Source organism: Martes martes (genome assembly GCF_963455335.1).
Source record: "Martes martes genome assembly, chromosome: 9".
NCBI lineage: Eukaryota > Metazoa > Chordata > Mammalia > Carnivora > Mustelidae > Martes > Martes martes.
In genome coordinates, this window is record NC_137896.1 from 134736396 (window position 1) to 134748820 (window position 12425).

Here is a 12425-nt window from a genome sequence, read left to right on the forward strand (position 1 = left end):
AAAGTTGAACGTGCTGGATCTACCTTAGGAGTGTGAGAGACTTTGCCATTGGAATAACACCCGTAATACAGCACAGTAAGAGGAAAACAGTGGAAACTACGCGGTCATCCTAACAGATGCAGAACAGCCTTTGATAAAACTCAATATGCATTTATGATTAAGAACATAAAACACAGCTCTGTGAAACAGAAGCATACAGGAACTTCCTTAACCTAATAAGAAACATTAAAAAAAAAAAGGCAACAATAACATCATTCTTAATTAACTTAGAACATTCCTTTAAAAAAAAAAAATCAGGAACAAGGAAAAGACATCTTCTATTATATCAATGCAACATTGTATTAAGGGGCCAAACTCAGACAGGGAAACAAGAAAAGAGGAGAATTGAAAAGGAATAAACAATATCCAGTCACACATGACTTTCTATATATGAAGATCTACGGACAAAATATTAGAAATACTGAAGGCTTAGTAAAACGGCTAAACGCAAGATCAACGTACAAATGTCAACCACATTTTTATCCTCCAGCAAAGATGGAAAAGCAGCCCAGACTAAGGGGCCTAGGACCAAACATATACAAAATGTATGTACCTAGGAGAACACAGAAGACGGAAGACCTAGCTACAGAGAAGCATAAAACTACCAAAAAAAATTTGTGAAGACAAATGTAAAGACAGTGATAGATACAATGTTCATGAATAAGACTCAGTATAAAACAAAACAAAACAAAACAAAAAAAAACTAAATTCTTTATAAACTGACCTACAGAACTAATGCAATTCAAGCAACACCCAAAAGGTTTTACTGTTAACAACGGTTGTCCTGTTGTTTCATAAATTAACTTTAAAATTTCTACAGAACGGCAAAGGTCTGAGTACAGCCAAACATCACTCAATAAGAGGAAAAAAGGTAAGGGGACCAAATCTCAAGTCTTAGCAGAGGGCTACAATAATTAAGAGAATGATGGGGGGGCGCCTGGGTGGCTCAGTGGGTTAAAGCCTCTGCTCAGGTCATGATCCCGGGGTCCTGGGATTGAGCCCCACATCAGGCTCTTCCCACATCAGGCTCTCTGCCCAGTGGGAAACCTGCTTCCCTTCCTCTCTCTGCCTGCCTCTCAGCCTAATTGTGATCTCTGTCTGTCAAATAAATAAATAAAATCTTTAAATAAAATTAAAAAAAAAAAAGAGAGAGAATGATGGGGCACCTGGGTGACTCGGTCAGTTAAGCATGTGCCTTCGGCTCAGGTCATGATTTCAAAGTCATGGGATCGAGCCCTGCCTCAGGCTCCCAGCTCAGCGGGGAGTCTTGCTTCTTCCTCTGCCCCTCCCCCCACTCATGCGCGCGCGCACACACACACACACTCTCTCTGTGTCTCAAGTAAATAAGTAAAATAAAATAATTTTTAAAAAGCGCATGCTGCGGGGACGCCTGGGTGGCTCAGTGGGTTAAGCCGCTGCCTTTGGCTCAGGTCATAATCCCAGGGTCCTGGGATCGAGTCCCGAATGGGGCTCCTTGCTCGGCAGGGAGCCTGCCTCTCTCTCTCTGCCTCTGCCAGCCTGTCTGCCAGCTTGTGTGCTTTCTCTCTCTCTCTTTCTGACAAATAAATAAATAAATAAATAAAATCTTTAAAAAAAAAAAAAAAGAGCATGCTGCACGGATACAGAGATGGGCAAATAAACACATAAATACAGAAGACCCGGGAAGAAACCCATGCATGTATGGAAACCGGAATGCACGACGGAATGTGTACTTCAGATCAATGGGAAGAATATATTATTCAATAAATGGTTCTCGGTAAATTATTTTTCCTATGGATAAAGATCATATTGGATTCCTACATCACACACCAAAATTAACTCCACATAATGTTAAAACTGGCAAAGGAAAATATAGAAGTAACTTCCGACCTCAAGATACAGAAGAGCGTCTTAAATGAAAGGTCCCAACGATAAAGGGGCAAGGTTGGCACTTTATTAAATATGCTAAAATCCAGGACGTCTATTCATCAAAAGACACACCTTGTAAACATAGATGGCACAAACGGGGAGGTAGTAGTTTAACACATGAAAAGTACATTACTCTTCAGAATATATTAAGAATGCTTTCAATGAGAAGAACACATCCAATCCAACAGAAAATGAGACCAAAGAGAGGAACGGTCTTTTTACAAAGAGGAAACAGGTGGTGATTAAGGGTGCAGAAAGCCCTGTGCCCCGGGCACCTTCCGCTTGCTCGACTATGAGCTGGGCAGAACTTAAGGAGCCCAAGAACACGAGCGACGGGATACGACAGGCAGGAATCTTCCAAGAAGCCTATTCAGTGCTGACGATGATGCAAACGGGTAAAATCTCTTCTCAAATCACTGCGTTTTCTCCTGAAGTTGGTCATGAATTAGCCTTTCTTCAGGCCCAGAAGCTCCTCTTAACTATATAATCAAGGAAAAAATGCAAAGACCTGGGCCCACATATGAACAGCAGAATGTTCTAGGCCAGAGATGAAATCACCCAACGCCCCCTGGTAGAAAGACGCACGGATTGCTGGGTGTCGACCCTGTCTAGTACCTAGAACGGGAGGGTGAATAAATTCAGCCACAGAGAACCACGCGTTGAAACCTCAGAAACAGAGCATTGAGCAGACAGGTCCCCTCACAGCTGGAGTCCGTTTCTCAGAGTCAAATTCTACATGATTCAACAAGATACACACCACCCGGGCTCGCAAGGGAGGGTTAGAAGGTGCTGCGGGGGGTGGGGTGGGGGCTGAGGCCGGGCAGATGGGGGAGGAGCGTTCATAGGATGCCACGGTATTGACAACATCTTTGCGTAGGACCCAGGATGTTCCTTATACGTGCTCCATAACTCGCACACGTGAGGACGTCTGTGTGTCACATCCTACCTGACATTTCCTTAAAAGCCCTCTTTGGAAGGGTTCCGACGGCTGACCCAGTTTACATTTAAAAAGGTATCTTTTGGGGCGCCTGGGTGGCTCAGTTGGTTAAGCAGCCAACTCTCTATCTTAGCTCAGGTCATGATCTGAGAGTCCTGGGTACAGCCCCGTGTCTTTGGGCTCCGCACTCAGCAGGGAGTCTGCTTGCTATTCTGTCTCTCCCTCTCCCTCTGCCCCTCCTCACGCCACCCCCCCCCACTTGCTTGCTCATGTGCTCTTTCTAAGATAAGTAAATAAATCTTTAAAAGATAAAATAAAGATCAAAAGGGTATCTTTTCATGAGTACTACATTCTTCTAGATGGGTAAACAAACAAAAAAAAATCATACTGGTTTTCTCTGGGGAAATCAAAGAGACAATTTAAATTGGTATTTAATACCTTCTCTGTAGTTTTACTTTCATGATTTTACCATGTGCGCGTACTTATTTAGAAATTAAGGAACCAGCTTAGCTGGTAAACTTTCAAAGTGCAAAGTCTGAGGTGAAGAGCAAGGACGGATCCTGGGTGGATTCAGAAAGCCCACTGTTGACTCGCCAGCTCTGGATTTAAAGAGAACGGGGATGGTCTAGCTGAGCTGCTGGCCAGATCCCTGAGTGGAAATCTTGGAAGATACCCACGCCCTCCCCCGCCATCATCTCCATCACCAGAGATGCAGCTCTGGGCTACAGAGGTCCAGATTCAACTCCGGCACCAGCTCTTAACATCTGTGATTTCACGATCCTTAGTACAGAGGACATCCTTCATGTCCTGTCCTCTAACGGGACAGGAATCTTGCTCAGAACATGCACTTTTGATTTATTTTCTGTTCCACTGAACTTCTTGACTCCTTTAAAAAAGAAAGAGTATTGTGAAATGTTTTCTCTAGGCTAGCACTCTCTTCAAAGATTATGAAATATGATTTTTCCCCATCTTGAAATGATTTATACACAAAACACCCTGTTTCTGGTTGAACCTCACATTCACTTTCTCATATGGTGGAAAAAATCACAAAATGCTGCCCATTCCGATTTTTCAAAACCCTACATTGCCTTTGATCTCCTTGCTGGGGGGTTGAGAAGGTTATATTCTCTGGTGCTCCCTCCAACTCACACCACAGTGCTGCACCGGAACTGCACAAAGAGGACCCAGAACAAAACTGCATGGTACTGGGTGGCCATCTTGCTGGCCTACACTTCCAGGGATAGATCCCCAAAGCCCACTGGCACCCCTCCCTGTCTACACACCAACCCTGCCCATCCATGGTCTCCACAGTGATAGCCCTAAACTCTGCAAATAATTCATCGGATTGTAGTACCTATGGCCGCTCCCCTAGCTGGGCACGGTTCCTAACAGGACTCCCACAAAGCACCAGTTCAAGATCATTTTGTTCCTAAGTACATATATGTGAATGGATCATGTGTCTAAAATAATGAAACTTCTTCCACATATATGCCCCAAATCACATAATAATCAAATAAAAACTAGCTTTAGTGATCCACCAATAATTTAATCACTGGATCTTCCTACAAAAGAAAACCTTGGGAAGCCACCTGATCTGTAAGAAAACGAATTACCAAGACTTCAGTCATGCAAGGCCCAGTTTCTGGGAAGTACATCAATACAGTGCACTAAGGCTATAGAAACGCTTTAATCGTACTCATTACTTTTTCTCCTGGGGCACCTTGTTTCAACCAACATACCCAGAAAGAATTTGAAAAAATATAAATTTTAATGTGCCTTTCTATGTAAAATATCTCAGTGCATGACTCTATTATAACAATGCTTCAATTATATGTTTGTGCTTATTACTTGCATTTTTAGTTTGTTCTAATAACTTAAGAGACAAAGATCCTTTTCACTGCCAAACCAGTCAGCCAATGAGATGCCCTTTCTATCACCTTCCTATTAAATTCAAATAAATGTGTTGACAGACAGATAGACACTTTTTAAAATATGAGAAATAAATTATGGAACACACTCATAAAATCAATTATTAAAATCAGTAAAGTCAGAATGAAAATGAGTTGAGGTAATTGAATTATGTTATCCATTTGATAATAAATTATAATGACCCAATACTAATGGTTTCCTCATTGATGTTTAATCAAGCAATGTTAAATGTAGCTAAGGTCATAAGTTATTTATGCAACTCCAAGTACAGGACAAGGCATGAGATTTCTTTGGTAACTTTGTATATGCAGGAGTCTATGAAGCTCTGCTGTTAGGCTTTTCGGAATAACCAAAGAAACTACTATATATATGTATTTTAAAGATTTTATTTATTTATTTGACAGACAGAGATCACAAGTAGACAGAGAGGCAGGCAGAGAGAGGGGGAAGCAGGCTCCCCGCTGAGCAGAGACCCCCGATGTGGGGCTCGATCCCAGGACCCCGGGATCATGACCTGAGCCGAAGGCAGAGGCTTAACCCACTGAGACACTCAGGTACCCCGAAACTACTACACTTTTAAAATCAGGTAGGGAGTCCCTTGATTTTGTTAGGTCACAGGATCCAACTTTCCCTTCTGACTCTTTTTGCCGCTTCCAATCCTCTCTTCATGTCGGAAGCACAACGGCCCCCAGTGATCTGTCCAGAACACTTTTTTCTTTTTAATCCTATCGTGACCTTTCACAAATTTTAGTGGCTCTCCATCAGCCATGGATTGATTCTGACTCCCAATATTCAGGGTCCAGCACAGGTGGCTGCTGAGACCTCTGTCCTCTCTCTCTGTCCCCGTCCCCACCCCACAGCCGCTCACAGGGTCTCAGTTCCGGGCATCTTCCCGGCCTCAGCACCCACTCCTCATCACCTCCGTTTTGGAAACTGGGGTTCTACGCGGTCAGCTTGTTAACATCAGTCAAAGAGAAACATTAAAGCGAAACACCTAAGCTGCCTGGTCCCTCCCAGGCCCACGCACGGCCTTGCACGTGACCGATGCCCACGGAGGTGAGCGGCGGACCCGTCCAGAGAGGCCCGCAGTCCCAGGGCCGTGTTCTCTCTCTCTCTCTGCCGCTCGCACCCTCCAACCCGGCAGGTGGAAACCCAGTGCTTGCGGAGGCCGAGCCCAGCCTCACACCGGCCGGCAGAGCAGCCCAGAGACCAAAGCTGCCCAAAGCTCTCCCACAAACAAAAAAGAGACAAAAAGAAATAAAAAGAAACTGCAACTGAGTTACACACGGAAAATGTGCTTGTTAGGATTTATCTGAACGGAGCCTTCAGCCACGGAAACTCACAACAGCATCTCTAACTGTTCTCATTTCTAAAAATACCGCCCGTTTAACCCCCACAGCCACTCTGAAACCGAGAGCACTACTGACGTTTTTGCTGCTAGTTAGTGTTTCGAAGGACCTTTGCCCTAAAGCTTCACTAGCCCAGAGCAGAGGTAATGGGGGCCCTCAGCGTGGGCCCTTCCTGGTGCTGGGTCACGGCCAAGGCCGGGCCGCAGCTGCTCAGCCCAAGACATCTTTTTTCACCAATGACATTCTCCACTTGACGAGAAAAGCAAACCAGAATTATCTTTCAGATTTAGCTACTTCAATCCCCAAAGTGTGAACTGGGGGGGTGGTTCGTATTCCATGAAGACTGTTTCTCTTTCTAAATCCTAAACATTTAAAAATAGCTCTCTGCTTGGGCTGGAATGTCATGTTCTGGTATTTTGGCCTCTTCAACGTGGCTCTTTTGTGATTCTGAAGCCATTTCACTGCTCCTGGAATTTGCTGGAGACAGACTCGCAAACAGAACATCCTGGGAGGTGGGTGTGGGCAGGAAAACAGGCCAGTCCACCCGGACCCAATGCATTTTCTCCAGGGATCTTCCCTGCCTCCCTCACACCTGTGGACCCACTCTCCATCTCCGCGCTGGTACACGCACTGCTCAGAAAGATGCCACCACCCTAAAATGTTCAAGTTTAGGTTAAAAAGCAAAAGGTTGGCAAGCACATAGCCTCCAAGGCACGTGAGGAATGGGAAGAAGCAGCTGCAAATGTTAACGTCTGCATTTCCTCTTTCTTTCCAGGGTGCTGAGGTCCTGCCCACCTCCCCACGCCTTCCTCTGCCTGCACGAAGCACCGTGCGGCTGGCCGTGTGCTCCCAGCCCCGCTCCAGGGGCCGGTCAGCTACATGGGCTTGCCCATCGGGGTTTGTGGGATGGCTGGGGCAGGCCCTGGGAAGTCAGGCAGCAGAAGCCAGGCCTCGCAGGGAGGAACACTGGGGTTTAGGCACCTGCCAAGGCCCCAGATCCCTGGTTCCCTGCACAGCTGCAGCCCAGCTCCGGTGTCCCTCACCCAGTCCCACCAGGGGCCCGAACTGGTCAGCGGTGACCCTCCTCTGTGCCCCCTCCACCCATCGTCCGTCCAGCCCAGGCTCTTCCTCCCACCCCCCTGCGTCACCATCTGCAGCTCCGTAGGCCCATCTCCCTCCTGCAGACATGGTCGACTCAGGTCACCCTCTCACTCTGCACCCTCTGCTCGGCCAAACAAGAATTCGATTCTTGACCTACTGGGTGCCTCTGCTCCCCAGCTGAGCTAAGGAAACACACAATCTCCCTGATAGGCGTCTTGCTTCAGGCGCACTCCCAACGCTACCACGTGACCACTCTTTCTAGAGGACCTTTCGTTCCTTCCCTGGTCTCCCCAAACTTGCAACCCCTCCTCCACTATGGCTGCCTCCGCTGGCCACCCTGTTTCCTATTTCACAAAGAAAATAGAAGCGATCAGACGAAAACTACCGAGTGAGCACCACACCTGGGTCCCCACATGTCTGTCACTAGCCTACCCTCCCCCCACTTACCCGCAGGCCTCTTGAAGCAAGGACTGTACACAGACGCACCTCTCGCCTGCTCAAGAAATGACTGCAACGGCCCCCAGTCCTACATTATCAATCTTCCACTCTCTACTAACTTGCCACCAGCCTGAAGGTATAATGTTAATGCTTCCAACTGAAAATTAATGCTCTCAGCCTCATTTTCCCAGACGCCACCCCATATTCTGCTCCCTTTGCGGCAAAGCTTCTCGAGATGGTTGTCAACAATATGCCTCCAACTCCTCACCTCCAGCCTCCCCTCTGAACTCACTCCAGCGGCACTTCTGGTTCCCACAGTCACCAGACCCACCTGCCATTTTTCTGTTCTTACCAAAGCCACCAATGACCTGCCCGGCACTGACCCAAGAGAACTCTCGGCCCTCATGTCACTGGACCGCAGCTTCTGACTCCCTGCTTCTGGGATGATCTCATGTGGCTTCCAACATCTCTGGTGGCTCCTGCTTGGTCTCCTTGGCTGCCTCTTCCTTCTCTCTCGCTCTTCACAGAGCTAGAAATGTTCCAAGGCCCCGTCCTCAAAACTCGCCTTTCCCTGGGATCTCATCTGATCGTGTTCATTTAAATACCATCCACAGGCCCAAGACTCCCACTGTGCCTCAGCTCCCATCATAGTCCTCACTAGGGGAATGTACAGACCTGTCCACTCACCATCTGTCTTACAACCTCTCAGTGTGCTCAGGCCGAGCTTCCAACCTTCCTGGAGCCCAGCTTTCTCTCTCCGCAGACTTCCTGTCTCAGTGGGGGGCAACTCAGTCTAGTTACAGCAGCTGAAATCCCTGGCGTACTTAGACGTGACCCTTCCTCTCGCACCCCACACCCAATCTCCTGGGACATTTTAGGGACTCTATCTTCAAACTAACCAGAATATGACCACTTTTCACTACTCCCACCACTACCAGCAGGGCAAGCCACCATTATCTCGTCTGGATTACTGTAACAGATTTCTCTATTGACCTCTAAGTGGTCTCTTCATCTACCCTCCTCCTCCACCCCTACATCCTTTATCAATACAGAGGCCAGAATGAGTCTATCAAAATGGGATGCAGGGGTGCCTGGGTGGCTCAGTCAGCTAAGCGTCTGCATTTAGCTCAGGTCGTGATCCCAGGGTCCTGGGATCGTGTCCCTCGTCCCACCCCCTCGGCCACTCACCCTGCTTATGCTCTCCCTGTCAGAGAAACAAATAAAATCTTAAAATAAAAACAAAAATAAAATGGAACACAGAGCCTGTCTCTCCTCTGTTTAATACCCTGCACTGATTTCCCATCATCAAACCTAGAATTCCCCGATGTCTGCAATGCTCGACATCGTCGGCTTCCTGTAACCTCCCGACCGGCCCCCGCCCCAACTCGCTTCCCTCTGCTGGTTCCCCTCCAGCCACCCTGCCTCCTTGGTGTTCCTCCAAGACACAAGGGGACCTCTGCAACCACCTTTTCTTCTAACTACAGTGCTCTCGTCCCAGACGCCAAGCGGTTAGTTAGCACAACTCCTTAAATCCATGTTCAAATGTCCACTTTTTAATGACACCTTTCTAACCACTCCCTTTAAAACTGCAAGCTACCCCACCCTCCTAAATTTGGTCTGCTTTTTGTTTTCCCCACGACATGCAGGCCTTGTAACGAAACATGCAATTCCCTTCTTCACGCTGCCAGCTGTCTGTGGTCTGTCTTCATCGCCATCCCCACTCCGGCCTCCACTCACACCCTAGGTTCCCCATGAGAGCGGGGGTTTGCATCTGTTGTGTTCACTCTGGGTCCCGAGTTAGAACGGGGCCCGGGAGCACAGCTCTCTGGTTCTCCATGAATTAATAAATCAGTGAGACCCTCGCCACATTTTCGAGACCTGTTTCCCGACCTGCCAAACAAGACTAGCAAGATCAACCTCACAGCTTGTTAAAAGCAGTAAATGAGGACCCATGCGGAAATCTTCATAAAATATTAATTACTATAACAGCTGAACATAATATGTTGAGATACATCCTTAAAATTAATTCAGGAGCAGTATAGTAGGTAATTGCTTACATGATGTAGCTTAAGAGGTACAGAAAAATCTACGCAGGCAGGGTTACAGTCTCCCCAGTGGCCGAGATTCTACTAAGACATAAATGAAGATTTTCAAGCCTTCATTTTCCAATTTCAAAATTACCTCTGAGAAGTCCTGAGGGGAAGAGAGGAACTGTCTTCTGCCCAAATCCCGGTGTCCTGACGTGCTTCCGCGCATTCAGCTGGTTCCTCCCTTCATGACAGGATGTCCATGCGGAGCCGTGGGAGGTCTTGGGCACCGGGGTCCCTCCAGACCTGGGGACCAGGAGCGTACCAGACTCAGCAGAGGGCTGGGCACCTGGGGAACGTGAGGAGAGCACAGGAGCTCAGAGAACAGGTTGTAGGAGGAGGACGCGAGGCCCACCAGGCTGACTTCCAGCCACGCCAGCACCGGCCTCTCACATCTCTAAGCCAGGAGGGAAGGCTACAGATGGACCCACCAAAAACTGTACGGAATCAAATATTTGGGAAGTATCACGGTCCACTGGAGAGGTCTGTGGTATAAACAACCCAATTCCACCCAGAAGTTAACAGATAAATCCACCCACACAGATAATTCTCAGATAATAAACTATCCCTCGGCTTGTGCCTTCTGGCCCCTCCCTTTCCAGTCACAGCCATCAGAGTTCTCCCGACTGGATTCCTACAGGGACAGATTCAGGTCCAAGGAAAAGCTAAAAATAAGACAAGACGATGTTCATTGTAATCCCTAAGGCAACCACTTAGAAAATAATTCAAAAACATATTTTAAAAAATGAACAATGGAATTAAAATGGTGTACTATAAACTACTTAGCATAAAAGAAGACACCACAGAGGAAAAAAGGAACAGAAAAGACAAAGGACCCAAGGGAAACAAATAGCAAAATGGCAGGCATAAATTCTACCTTATCAGCAATTAGATAAAATGGTCTAAATGCTACAATCAAAAGGCAGAATTTGGTAGAATGGAGTAAAAAAAAAAAATACACTCTTAGAAGAGACCCATTTTAGAATAGCACAAAAAGAATACGATTTTTTCAAATAAATTTCACAAAAGATGTGTAAGACTTATACACTGAAAACTACCAAAACATCATTAAAAGAATTCAAAGACCTAAATAAAGGGAAAGACATCCTGTGCACGAGGGTTAGACGACAGCAACACTCCCTGATCTGGTCTTTGGATTCAGTGTCCTGTCTACTCAAATCCTAGGTTCTCTTTTTTTATTGTTGGTTTAAAATTGACAAGCTGATTCTAAAATTCATATGGAAATGCAAGAGACTTTGAACAGCCAAAAGAACCTTGAAAGAGAAGGAAAGCTGGAGTCATACTTCCTGATGTTAAAAAAAAAAAAAAAAAAGCCGAAGTAATCAAGATGGTGCGGCCTTGGCATAGGGACAGACACACAGATCACGGGATTAGAACTGACAGTCTAGAAATAAACCCATACATCAACGGGTAACTGGTTGTTGACAAGAAAGTCATGATGTTTTAAAGGGTAAGTGACGGCCTTTTCGGCACCCGGAATGACTCACAAGACAGACCTTATACCTCCCACAAAAAATTAACCCACAACAGGCCTGAACTCAATGTAAGAGTAAAAATCATAAAACTCTTCAAAGAAAACATAGGAGTTAAATCCTTGTGGCCTTACATTAGGCACCAGTTTCTTAGGTATGTCGTCAAAAGCACACACAGTAAAAAAAAAGAAATTTTAAAATTTCAGGTGTCAAAAAACATCATCGATAAAGTTAAAAAACAACCCACAGAAGGGAAGAAAATACATACAAAACATCCGACTGACAGGGACCTAGTATCTATCCAGATTATATAAAAGACCAACTCAAGAGTAAAGAGACAAATAACCCAAATCAAAAATGGGCAAAAAGTCTGAAGAGACATTTCCCTAAAAAAGATACTGAAATGTCCAATAAGCACATAAAATGTTCACCATTCGATTCGCACATATTTTGTATGTTAGAGGTACTGTATACTGTGTTCTTATAATAAAGTAACGCAAAGAAAAGGAAATGCTGTTAAGAAAATCATAAGGAAGAAAAAATACATTGACAGAACTGTACTGTACTTATTAAATGAAATCTGTGTATAAGTTGACCGCGCATTTCAAACCCGTGTTGTCCGAGGGTCAGCTGTACTTTAAAATGGTCAATTGTACCTCGGTGAAACTATTAATAAAAAGAAACAGCAGGGGCGCCTGGATGGCTCAGTGGGTAGAACGTTTGGCTGTTCATCTTGGGGCCATGAGTTCGATTCCCACATCGGGTGTAAAGATTGCTGAACTAAATACACTTAGAAACAAACAGACATCGACTGGAAAAAGCTTGAGTAAGGCAAGATCACCCCTGGATTTCCCACTCTCTTCTCAAGTGCAGTGCCTGCTCAGGAACGTAACACCAACATCTGAACTTGGCTTAGTTTTAGGTGTGTCTGCTCAGGGAGCAAAGAACAAAATCAATTCCGTCTTTCTAGTCACTTCAAAGAGGGGCATCCGAGAGCAGCAAATGTTTAAATGTGACTAGACGTGAGATACGCCCTGGTGCATAGACCCACAGCTACTCCTTAGTCGCTGCTCTGTGGCTAAAATGACAAGCGTTCCCACACGCAGCCTGAGCCCTGCATCGCCCAAGGCCTGGCTCCTGGCTG

The 12425-nt window shown here is 46.0% G+C and overlaps 1 protein-coding gene across 1 annotated transcript in view; it reads right to left on the reverse strand.

Moving 5' to 3' along the window:
- The window catches only part of RNF144A (ring finger protein 144A), a 106634-nt gene that overhangs the window by 71760 nt on the left and 22449 nt on the right, over positions 1-12425 (reverse strand). The window contains exon 2 of the mRNA XM_080814541.1: positions 9883-10077. Coding sequence (XP_080670667.1) covers positions 9883-10077 — 195 coding nt within the window. The remainder of the gene's footprint in view (positions 1-9882; positions 10078-12425) is intronic.